Raw genomic sequence first — 13,045 nt, 5'->3', positions numbered from 1 at the left:
TCTGATAAAGCTGTGCCCTTTGCAGAAAATGGTAGTTTAATGGATGCTACTTTTTCACAGAGAAATCCAGCTTTCATCAAGAAGATGATAAAATGCCAAGCAGCAGCACTGGGAAGCAAGGAAAGACAGGTCCCTAACTGGACATCAGCACTGGGAAGCAAGGAAAGACAGGCCCCTAACTGGACATCAAGAGAAGGAAAACAGTAGTTTTTGCAGCTGTGGGTGACTAAGAGGTTTGCCCCCAAACTCCATAGCTCCTGGGCCTCCCAAGAGCCTGCAAAGACATCAACCACGAGGGGAGGTGTGGCACTTTCCCAAAAAACTCCTAAAAAACTGGTGAGCACATCCTGCCTGCCCTGCACTGGCACAGGCACAGCAGAGACCCCTGGTACTGCCAGGATTCACTGCAGAGGCACAACAGCAATGTGGATGCAGCTTATCCCTTGTTACTAGGGTTTAGGCATGTCTTAAAGGGTGCCAGTGCACTCTGCCCATAATTCTGCCCTCCTCAGTTATTGTTCTGAGATGTCAGAACCTCCCAGAGGAGCTTGCATACAAATGGGAACAGATTTCATGCCCAGGCAGAGTGCTGTATGCCATCTGATATAGCATTTCCAGAGGAATAAATGACTGGACAAATCTAATGGATTCTGGTATCTGACTTTTAGGGAAAATATTCAGTCACATTCTACTTGCAATATGAAAACATCTCTGTGCTGTGAGACTATCTGAGCAATTTACAGCAACCCATTTTAATCAGAGATATGTGGTGTTATTTTTAAACCTGACAAAATTCCATGCCAAACGGTGTGGGATATTACAGTTCCAGAGCCTCAAAAGAGTTATTTGTCTCTGTTTATTTTATTAAATATTCTTAGACACAGTCTTAAGATGACAGATCAATAAATGCCTTTGCGGTTTCCTGATAGAAGGCAGCAATTATTTTCTTCCATTACAATATAAGCATAACCTAATTTTACTCATCTGTCAAGTGTGTAATGGTAATAAAGAAGCATCACCATGTGTTTCTTTTACCTTCCTTTTTTTTTTTTGTTTTTTTTTTTTTTTTTTTTTTTTTTTGTTTTGTTTTTTTTTTTTTTGTTTTGGTGATCTTCTGTTTTCCTTTCATGTTTTCCAACTCTTTGTGCCTTTCATTTAACAGGAGTTGTGACCAGTTTGTCTTGCTTTATGACACTTCCTGGGGGCATGGTAGCAAAAGCCTGTCTGTGACTTCTCTTCTCCTGTAAGGTCTAAGTATTTTAGGCCTTCACCTGAACTTAACTGTAGAAAACACAAAGACATAAGATCTTTACAGAACTGAATTTGGATTTCATCATTAGAGGTGTTTTATCATATAAGTCCATAATTATTAAAGTCAGGTAATTTGGCTTACAATAGTTTATCACATAAGAGATGCAGAAAGGACAAAAAAAAAAGCCTGTAAGATCCTGATATATCTAAAGACAACTGAAATGTATAGTTGAGATTGTCAAGGCTAAAATCAACTCATCTTCCTCACTTGAAAAATCCCATTTAATACAAGACTACTGGACTATGACTGCAAATGAAGTAAGCAACATTTGTCTTCTCATCTAAGCACACCTCTGCTTTGGGGATACCACACTGGGGCTGATAATGACTAACTGACCAAATAAACTTTGCTGAAAGCTTACATCCAGTTTTCTCTTTGTTGTGGAAGATTCCTGAACAGTGATTCAACCCCCCCCCCCCCCCCCCCACAGCAGCTACCTCTCAGATATCTTTGTCCTGACTCAAGCAATAAAACCTCCTAACTATTACTCCCAATTTTTCTTTTAATTCAAAGCCAGCTCTGTTTCCATCTTGCTGTCATTTAAGTGTCAGCCAGCTCTTCCCTGAAGGAAATTATTAGGCAGTCCTAACTGGTCACAGCTCTGCTGAAGTATGTCTGACATCAATCAGATGCTCCATCGGATTCACTTTTCCTAACCCTGACTTCAGTGAGCCCAGGTTTTGGCTTAATATATATTACACTTAAACACAACTGGAAATGTTTTATTTTGATTTTATGAAAATCCATTTTATTTGATTCCATGAGCACTGGAGTAAGTGAAGCACAGTTTAGTCTGGATTTATATCTTGTGGTTGGTTGACTTTGCTCTTCAACTAAGCTCTGATGGAGACTATTCCTATGGGTGAGCAATACCTTCCTTGTGACTTCTGAAGTTTAGAAAGGTGCTCCTAAAATTTCATCAGTTCCCATAGCCTGAGCCTATATATCAGGCCTGTCCCTGGATTCACACCTGAATTAATATCTTTAAGATTTCTTATTGCTGAGGCTGTAAGGATAACTAACAGAGACAGACCTAAAATAGCATGACCACATAAACTTCATTCCTTTAGAAAACAAGGCCAAACCAGAAAAAATTTTGCTTATTACATCAAGATGAGTGGAAGCTTTACTTATTTTTGCTTTAAATAAGAGAAGAAAAAATTTAGGAAGTGCTTTGGATATATCATTCAGGTTTATTTTGAATTAATTCTACCTTTAGAAGCCTCAGATGAAACAGTCCTGAGGGACAGCCGCTTAAAAAGATGGACTACCCAAGTAGTCAAACAAAATTATGTACAATTGTCTTATGGGACCTTTTTTTGATAACATTAAATAGCTTTCATCAATCAGACTCTAACTGTAAACTATCAGAGAGCATTTCCTTGCAAAGAGTGCTAGAGGCTCATTTTTCTTTTTAATGTTGAAGTTAGTGGTATACCATATTCACTGCTGGACTGTTTTCACTGTCCTATGACTTAATTTTGCAGTGGTCAGTGACTTTCACTTGCATGAGTGATCTGTGGTTTTATTCTCTTGACATCAAAGAGAAAAATCATCTTGGCTACATTACAAAAACCAAGTTTTGAACTTTGCAACAATAAACTGTGACAAACTCTCAGATTTTATAAAAGCTTTCTTTTAAGTTGAAGGTGACCTACAAAAAGGGGAAAAATGTTTTATGCCCTCATGTACACTTTTACAATGAACAAAGAAGGGCCTAAGAAGAGTTGGGGGGTTTGAGAATCTTTTTTTATTAAGTATTATTTAATCTCCAGCAAAATCAGGAAAGATCAGATTTGACATTTTAGGCCAAGCATAAGAAATAATGTCCCTTCCTTTTTCTGCCTGCTCCTTCCCTTCCTTCACATTCCAACCCTTCAGGTCTACTTTACACACCAGAGAAAAACAGGTGTACAAAAGATGGTTGGCAAATTCTTGCCAATCTCTGTGGCTAGTTGAAACCTCAAAAACCTCAAAGGACACTTTTTACTGGAGCCTTAATGAGCCCTCTGCAATCAGGCAAAATAAATGGTACAGCAAAGCTTGAAAGTCTTGATATTTCAGTGTTAAGCAAACAATCAGGACAAAAATTTCTGACTGGCTTTATGCCATTTAAAAGAATCACAAGAAATCATAGAAACATTTTTCCCTTTATCAATTTAATGTAGCAGAAATCAGAGCTCTGATGCCATTTCTTGAAAATAGGCAACTTTAATAAACACGTCGGCAGTACAAGACATTCATTCTGATATGCAAAGCAGCAGCAGACTCTGGAAAAGCTTTTGAAACACGAAAGTACTTCCCAGCATGTGAAAAGCTGCAAATTATTCTGTCAATATTTTAATGGTATACTTTGCTTTGAAGAGATCACCTTATGAAATGTGTGTATAGGCAAGAGCAGAATGAGATAAGTTAAAGGCCACGAGCTTTAAAGACAGTCATTCACAAATCATATACCCCAGGAATATAGAATAAAATACTTTCAGAGTAGGACAATGGTTCTTGTTAAAAATGAATTGAAAAAAGAAAAAAAAAAGGATATGACTACCTGAAATGAAAAATTAGGACAGCAATAACAAAGTGAAGAGAGAGAAGCTACTCTGCTGAAGGTTTGCTAACTTGTTTTTAGTTCCTGAAAATTGCCTGTCCCCCTCCCACGAAAAAGGGCATGAAATGCTATGTCTGTTGGGGCTGCTGTATCAGCATCCACAGGCAGTGCTACATCTGTGTTGAACACCTGGGGCCTGCTGTAAGCAGTCATCCCCCAAATGGCAAGGCTGCTGTGGTTGTGCTCAGATTGCTTCAGACCCTCTCTGAGCACATCCTGCTACTGGGGAGAAGCCACAGGGTCTCTGTGATGGGTTCTTCTCCCCAGACTGCCCTGTCTCACCTCTGGCAGCGGAGAGCAGCCCTTCCCTTTGACAAAACAGACTCCCACCTCCAAGCAGAGCATTCTGTCAACATCCTAACCTGATGCCCTGTGCTGAGCAGCTGTGTTGCAGAGGACACTGGTGGTACTTGGGGTGAAGAAGGTCTGTGACTCGCACTCTCACTTTGAGCTGTCCCAACAATGGGATATGAGAGATACCATCCACCTCTAAAGGCAGGTTGAGCTGTTGATCTGTCCTGACACTGGCCTCAAACTGGCTGAGTAGAGCCCCACCACAGAGGCTCTGGCCCTCTGGTAGAAGACAGTGTGCCACCTCTGAGCTCCAAATTTCTTGTATTTGAGAATAGAAAGTTCCCCAGGTAGGATATTTAGGGGCCCGCTTCATAAGCAGGTGACTGAAAGTTCTAATGTTTCATGTTCCAAAATAACTGTTTTAAGTACCTGATTTCCATATTCTGTATTTCTTTTACAAGACCTAAAACCAGCACAGACACTGGCCAGAAGAAAAGGGAAAATTTCTGTGGTTACTCTGCTCACAGTATTTCATATGGTTGGAGAGCAGCAGCCTCCTGAAGTCATGGTGTACAGAAATGCAACCCTCCCACCCGAGACCACCTAAACCCTCATTCAGATACAGATTTCACTGACACTTTCTTGCAGAAAACTGATGTCAGTTGAACTGTTTCTGTACCAAGCATGACTAACCACATTACAATCTGGCTCTTCATGCCATATTCCAAACCAGCTCTTTCATTTTTTTCTGAGAAGGGCAGTGATTCAGCATTAACATACTTTTAAGTATGTGATGTTTTTCTAGGACTCTTCAGTGCACATGAATGTTTATGAATACTTTTTTTAAATATTAAAAGAAATAACTGCTAAACGTTCAATTTATCTGCATCAGTTTCTCAAGCAAAAAACTACATTTTTCAGCCCCATAAAGACCTCAGTGATTTTTATACTCAATTTACATGAACTAATCCTTTTAGGGATAATCAACAGGAATGCTAAGCAATCTGCAATGATCAGGGGCTTCTATTTTGTAACTGAAACTGAAGGGACGGATACCTGGCAATGGAATAGGCAAAGAGAGAACAAAAGTCTCAAAATGTAACAAATAAATTATCACTTACCCTGTTCAAGCAGTATTTGCTCTCTTTCCCATAAAAGTGTTGGAGGCATTTCATGTTCTGCTTGTCAACAATCTTGTTGAAGAACTCGTTGATGGTTCGCACAGAGACGGCGCAGACAGCAGATCGGTTGGTTGGTTCAGAGGAGTCTGGTTTGCTTTGTGCAAAAACACCATAGAGGATATCATCATTGAGCCCAAGGCCCATTTCGTGTGCTAGAGCTGCACCAGGCTTGCTCACGTAGGCAGCTTGCAAAATGTTGAATACCTCCTTCCGGATGGACCTCTTCCTTCTCTTTTCAGTAAAAATGCACTCAAGAGGCATTTCCATGTAGGAACGCATCTCTGAGTCTAAAGTGCAGAAGCGGATAATTCTAGTGTGAAAAGACTGTGAGTCAAGAGCTTCTCTCTGTACAGTCAGAAAATAGACAAAGTGATCATTTTCAAAGGCATGGACGTACCTAACAGGATACGAGTCACGGAACTGAGGGAGGATATCTATATAAGACTGATCTGTGAGAAACTCAAAACCATCCTGTGTTTCTTTTAATCTTCTAACCGATATCGAATGCAGCACGTGGGGAGGTTGAAACACAGATGTCACAGTATTTCCAACAAAAAAGTTGACAAACCTGTCCTTTTCAGTCACCAAAACTTTGGTTCCTAAAGTGCTAACAACACAATCAGGACAGTTATCTGCTTCTCCATCCGCCTGGGGTGAGTACATGCAGTGCACCTCGCTTTCAATGTCAGCAGGGTTGTCAGGGTGAATGATGTGACGGTGGCAGATGCCTCCGGACACACTACCACAGCTAATGAGCTGATCATCATAATAAGTTTCTAAAAGCAGTGCCATGTTGATGTTATCCTTCCATATGCTGTTAGATAAATTGGCTTTATCTCGGCAGTCTTCACATGGTGCACAGTCAGGGTTCTCCAAAACAGGCCCAGTCTTGTACACAGAAATGTTCTGGAGAGTTTCATTTAGTACGTAAATCTTATTGACTGCTCCAATATAAACATGATGCTTGTATAAAACTACATTCTGAATTGGTGTGTCTGCAATGAAGTTAGGAAGATCATATTTTACACCAAGATTCATCTCTGATTTTTTAGCTGCTTCTTTGCATTGTCCATGGCTCCTCTGCAGCAAGGCAAACAGGAATACAATAAACCCAGAAGGATTTGCAGTAAAAGGCTTCATTGTCAGAGATCTAATCTGTCAAAATATATTTAATGGGAAAACTGGTTATATTTCATATACTAAACCGTCAGTTTATCAGACAACAGAAATCCGTTTCTAGGCTGCATGTAGTAGCTGAGCTATTTCAGTTTAAGAAGTGTTGCAATTTTGCTTAGTATCATAATAGTTGTATTAGAAACGGCTACAATCACTGTAGGTACCCATTTCACTGCCTTTAGAACAATTCACAGAAGGATTTTCTTATGATGAGTTTCTCAAGACCCCTTGGCATGTTGTAGAGCAGCAAAAGAGAGAGGACTACTTTCATAACACCATTAAACCAGCTGACTGGTACAGTTTAGAACAGGATGGTGTACACATAGCTAAAAGCAAAACTGCCCAGGAAACTTAGGGGACAACAGCACACAAAGCAGCTGGAGCACTTCAATGTGTGGCTATAAGATATTTGTCAAGTTCTCAAGGGGCTGAACGGATTCCTAGCACAGTTGATCAAAAGTAAGAAATAGAAAAGACATGAAATAATGCCAAGATTTGAGCCTAATGGGCTTATATTCTGTTGATTTTTTTTGATTAACCAAGGAAGAGACACTTCACCAGACCAAATGAAGAAACCCCTCTCTCTCCCTCCCTCCATCTTCTCAAATCACTGTCTTTCATAAAGGCCCAGTTTGGAAAAAAGAATGTCTTTTTTCAGCCAGCCCTACTTCTTGGAATAGTCATTCTCCCTAGTGTTGACAAGGCTTTGTAATGTATTATTAGAATATTTTATGCATCATGTGGTGTTTGGCATGTGCAAGCTTTATTTTAGGCGCTGTACCACAGCAGTAAGTCACTCTGGTGAGCCTTACAAGACACAGGCGTATCGCTGTGTTGTAAACAAAGGGCTATCAAGTGACCTACAGCCATTAACTGATGAAATCAAACCACCTAGCACTTCTCTCTTTTTCTTTTACATCTCCACACAGCTGTTTGATGTGGCTTGAAAAACCAAAGGCAGATGACTTGTGTGATATTTCACCCCCTTGAAAGATCAATGAAATGAACTGTGGTTATGAGCGTTTCAGAGCAGTATCCACACTATGCCCTGTCACACCAGATTTCTTCTGTCAACATCATGACACATTTGCTAAGCCAAATTTAGATTCTTCATGGAGAAAACAATTATGCATTCTAACAGCAATATGATCACATACTTTGGGAAATTCCTCTAACTTTGACTATAGTTAGCCAATTGTTGCTAATCAAGAAATGCTTGTGAGCACCGAGAGAATTTAAAATAGATGATCTTGAAAATTACAAACTGAAAATTAGGAATCTGTACCAATTTTTTATTTCATTAGGAAATGAAAATACTACTATGGACCAGAGCTGTTTCAACGGTGTATAAATCTAGTGTTTTCACTAGACTGGATAAAACAATCCATCAGTAATTCTTGTGGTGCTTTATTTCAGTGTCCACTGAATTCTTTCTGTGGTTTACCTCTTTAATTACACAAAATAATAGGTTTTGGAAACTAATTGTTCTTCTTCCCTGTTATCTGATAAGAATCATGATTGAGACTTGGGGATAAAAATCAGAAACACAGGCTAGTTGCAAGTATTAGCTGGTAAAAACAAGTCACACTTCTAGTGTTGAGACATAAAGATAATCCTTCAAATCAGTAACATTTTTCTGATATTAATTAGTGATAACAGAATCCTGGAAACAAATCTAGCCTGGATTTGAAAAAAAAAAGAAAAAAGAGCAAGGATATTGCTATAATTAGAAAATAGTCCCAGTACACAAACTGCTGAGTTCCATATTGTATAGGGCAGGAAACTGTCTTCTCATCCTCTGTAACATCTTGCTATTGTGAATTTTTTTCCTGCTCTGTGCTGGGATGAAACCAAGAGCTTTCAAAGTTTGTGTAAAACACCCAGAATTCACACATGATCCACGTTCACATCCTGCCTGGCCAGTGTCAAGTGCAGGTCCCAGCACTGGGAGAAGTGGGGCCTGGTCTGACTGTCTGCCTCTTTTCAACCAGCACTTCCCCCCAAGACACGGCTGAACCTCATGCATTCCTGCAGATTCACTTCTGATGAGTCAACGTGTTCTGACAAATACTAGATTAAGCAGAAAATTCCAAAAGTGCTCTATTTCTGACACCAGCCAGAGGTAGATATATTGTTACTGTAATAAGTTTAAACCGCTCACCAGAGGCAGCCCTGCAATGGGGAGACAAAGCAATGGGTGGGACAAGAGTTGCATGAGGATGGGGCACCACCAACACAGGCAAAAAAGACTGAAGAAAGGTTATTTGACAGGCACCTTATTTGTTGCAGTATACTCTGTGCTATATTCTTGTTGTAATGTTCCCAAATAGATTTCCTACCCAATGGATCCCTCAGTTTTCAGTTTACAATCCTCCCTATTCTTTCAGTGTCTAAAAAAGAGGATGCCTAGATGTCCAACAATCAGTACCAATGTGCACTGCAGGGGTATTTAGAGCCATAAATGCTATCTGACATATTTTTTCTCTCCAACCATATTTTGGGATGTGAGGCCAGTATCCTCAGACAGTCTGCCTACATTCAGTAAAACATCACTGATTTCAATCTATGTTCTGGAGACCAAAAATTCCACCTTAGACTCCTTTAGCAAGCGAGGCTGGAATGGAAAATTTAACAGTAAGAACAAAGGTGGGATTCAGTGTGATGTAAAGGATGCCAGGAATAATAGGTACTTTATTTTACCACTACAGGAAGGAAAACATGAGCAATAAATGAAAACCAAGTCATCTTTTCTCTTCTATTTGAGTTTCATCATAGTGCTTTTGTTTGTATATTTTTGAGATGTTTCAAGCATCCTCCCAGACAGAAATCTGCTGATTCCAACCTATGGGAAGCTCTGGCTCAGATTTGTGGGCAGCTCTCTAGGAAAGGTGGCTCTCCACAGCCCAGGTCTTCAGCACACTGTGAATCTTCTCTCAAGGTGCCTGACACCAGCAGGAACATGCACTACAGTGAGACATTTATAGCTTAGCGAGAACGTAGGAGTCGTGTGAAGAGCACTATGAACTTCACAGTCCTCACATCATACAAACTCTGCTGCTTCTTTTTTAGAGTCTCATGACATTTGGTGCCACTTTTCATCTGCATCTGACCCAGGTTCTTTCTCTATTCCTGCACTGCAAGGTCCAGCACAGAGCTGCTCTTTTATGACCTTCAGACCAGGTCACTGCAAATACACTTTACCTGAATACATCCTGAAGAAGCACAGAAATTTTGGTAAATTAAAAATTCAGTCTTTCTTCAAAGGTCCAACAGCTTTCCATAGCATACACTCAAAGGTAATTTGTTGAACTTACAGAGTTTTGATGAATTAGAACCAAAATACTTGTGCTATAGCTACAGGTCAAAGAACTAGCTGCTCTCTATCAGTTGCAGAACAAAAACAAGGAAACCTTTTGTTTCTCTTGCTTGGTTTGAATGATGGATGCTGTTCAATCTTTTGTGACCTTCCTGTGACACGTGTGTGTGTCCTTCATGTGTCTACAGATGACTTGTAAGTTTTGGCCTGTGATGGCCATCAGTGAGCAATAGCTGTCATGGATTATTCCTTTTGTAAGAGATATTTTCAAAGCCAGTGTCATGATGTGCTCATTTTTCCATTCCTCATCAGATAGTAGCCAGTAAAACTGATGAGAAAATAGATTTTGGTTAACCATTGCAAATGGTTGGTAATGATGTGTCATATTAGTGTGAGTGCTATGGCTGGTGCTTTGTTTTTGTACCGTTAAGTTTCCCAATGGTAATCTTCTTCCTACAAGTTTCATTCCCTCTAATTATGACTTGGGTGATAATTTGTAAATATTGAACATCATGTGTCTCCTTGGCACTGTTTGCAACTGTACTGACAAGTCAGGCCTGGCCTTATTGTGGAATATGTTCAAACTGGCATATGCAAGGAAGCCAGAAAACACAGGCATGCTTGTTTGCCTTTCCCTCATTTCAGAAACTTGGGTCCCATTTATCTCTAATCACAAGCACTCCATGGATCTGCACAAGCTCAGACAATATGCTGACATGAAAGCATTTTGTTCGTTGTTTGGTGCATGTCATTTTTCCTAGCTTTATTACAGAAAAGGAAATGGCAGGGTCCTCTATCCCACAGAGAGAGTGTTTGTACAAGAACATATTTAGTCCTAAGATAGGTCATTTCAGGTTAGGTGACAGCAGAGCCATGTTAATTCATGTTTCAAAAACGCTATTGTCAGCAAATGGTAGCCTTTTCCCTTTTTTAAAGCTGATAGTAAGGTTTTATACTTTTTCCAGTGGGAGAGTACATTTTGTTACTTTGGTCTCTAACAGACTTGAGGTGGCAAATTTATACAGAATAACCCTAGTGACCACTCCTCCTGAGACTTCAGTTTGCTTTGCTATTTTGGACTAAAATCTGTGCCAGTGCAGGACCTGATTCCCTGTGGTTCAGAGGCTGTGCCATGGAGAGAACATCATCATTTAAGAGGACAGGGAAAATGGGAGGGGGTGATAACAGCTCCATTCATCCAGCTTTAATCAGTTGTTGCAAATCTGCCACAGCACTGGCATCAGCTTCAACAGATAAAGCCCACAATGGATGTGCCTTCACCAGACTTTTCAATTAACCAATTCCATCTGCACACAAGGTTGAGAATATCTTAGTGAGGGTAACCTGTTTTCTAAGTTCAGAGGTAAAAACAAAAAGGTTTTAAATCTGAACTTAGTTACCTTAAGACAACAAAGAGAACAAGGAAATTGAAAAAGTCAGCAGTAAACACAAAAATTATCCCTGAGCTGAATTCAAATGGCTAATCTGAGTTAAAATTAATGTTCCCTTGTCTTCAGTGCTATTTCAGCTCTAGGTTAGGTCACTCATCCTGACTAGGGTGGCAACATTATTTTTCCTACAGCATGATATGCACTCTAGCACAATTCAGTTTTCCAGAGTATAGAGCCAAAGAACTTATTATCAGTGATTTAGGTTATAAATTCGTTCATAGCAGAGGTGGGAGGTTTCTATTTGCTCTTTTTATTCTCAGAGGTGTGTGCCCATGCAGATGGCTGATGGGGAAGAACTGTTGGGCAGGGCACAGTGTAGGCAATTGCTGGAGGATCTACCATTAACTAAATCCTCTACATACACAGTGCAGTCATGTGTGTCAGAAGAAATTTCTTTCATTAGCAGGTTCAACTGATCTGTAAGCCTTTCCTTACAATATTCAAACACGTAAAAAAATTAAATTATCCCTGCATAAAACACACTCTTTAATACACATAGTCCATTACTGGGTCTAATATACCATTATAAATCACAGCAGCTATCAAAAGAAGCATTTTTGTTGTCTAGCACATTTATTTTTAACAGGCTTTAAACCACAAGAACACTATTCTAGCCTTTGCAGTGGAGAAAATGCTATTCTTACACTCATTTGGCATTTTTTGGAGGTATCCTGCAGTGTAGTAGAGTATTTTATTTGAATTGCTTCAGAACTTAACATCCTAAAGCCAACTCATGTCATGGGTCTCTAGCACAACTGGATTTATTTAATCTTTTTTTGTTGTGATGGGCTACAATGGCACTACTGGTTCTTTTGTAATGAACCCCAGCAAATACTCACTGATATATTACAAATGAGTGGAACTGATCAAGAGCTATATATTGCTCAGAAAGATTAATTTAATCTTTAGGTTAATACTTTAATTTAGGTGGAATACTTAATACTTCCACTTAATAGGTGGAATTTCTTGCAATTGAGATAGATTTCTCATGTGAGAAAGTAGCACTCATTTTAAGGGCTGAGGAATCAATTCCACAAAGAACATGGACTAGAAGTCCAGAATATGCATAGAATAACTGAAAACCAGAAAATTACACCAAATAAGGTAGAACCTCCACTATCTCTTCATGCTTATATTTGCAGATGGATTTGGGTCTTTAAATAGAAGAGGACAGCTTTCCACATCTGGATGATAAGGATGGGAGGATTTAAAAAAAACCCTATTGTATTGTTTAGCAATACCAGGAAAATAGAAAGCAAGCTTTGAACAACACAATTGTTCCATCCTGTTCATCTGAGATGCAGGTCAGCAATTGTGGAACTTCAGGAAGAAAATAACTGCGATGTTATTGCGGCACTTTACCATTACAATTGAAGTAAAATATACCCAGTTCTGGCATAGACTTAAGCTTGGTATCTGCAGCAAATAGTTCAGCCTGACGACTGACATATGAACACCTTACTCAGTGCAAAGGTTCACTACCAGCAGAAGAAGAGCTCTGTGTGTGTGAGGAGAGTAACATGCTATGCCTGATACAGTGCATGTCATGACTAATAACACACGGCAATATTGGTCTTCTGGGTCAGGTTAGTGCATATGGAGATATTTGAGGGTCACTTCAAGTTTTTCATGTTTGAACAGACTAATTAATCTCTTATCTATTTTCACCACATATGCAAAGCAGAGGCCTTTATCAGCTTCTAGTGA

The 13,045-nt window shown here is 39.5% G+C and overlaps 1 protein-coding gene across 1 annotated transcript in view; it reads right to left on the bottom strand.

Moving 5' to 3' along the window:
* The window catches only part of MET (MET proto-oncogene, receptor tyrosine kinase), an 86,825-nt gene that overhangs the window by 61,070 nt on the left and 12,710 nt on the right, over window positions 1–13,045 (bottom strand). The window contains 1 exon segment of the mRNA XM_058023294.1: window positions 5,336–6,550. Within this exon segment, the coding sequence (XP_057879277.1) occupies window positions 5,336–6,550 (1,215 nt within the window).

This window comes from Melospiza georgiana, chromosome 4, assembly GCF_028018845.1.
Source record: "Melospiza georgiana isolate bMelGeo1 chromosome 4, bMelGeo1.pri, whole genome shotgun sequence".
Classification (NCBI taxonomy): Eukaryota; Metazoa; Chordata; class Aves; order Passeriformes; family Passerellidae; genus Melospiza; species Melospiza georgiana.
The sequence above is the reverse complement of the archived record's forward strand: the minus strand, read 5'-3'. Positions and strand labels throughout refer to the sequence as shown.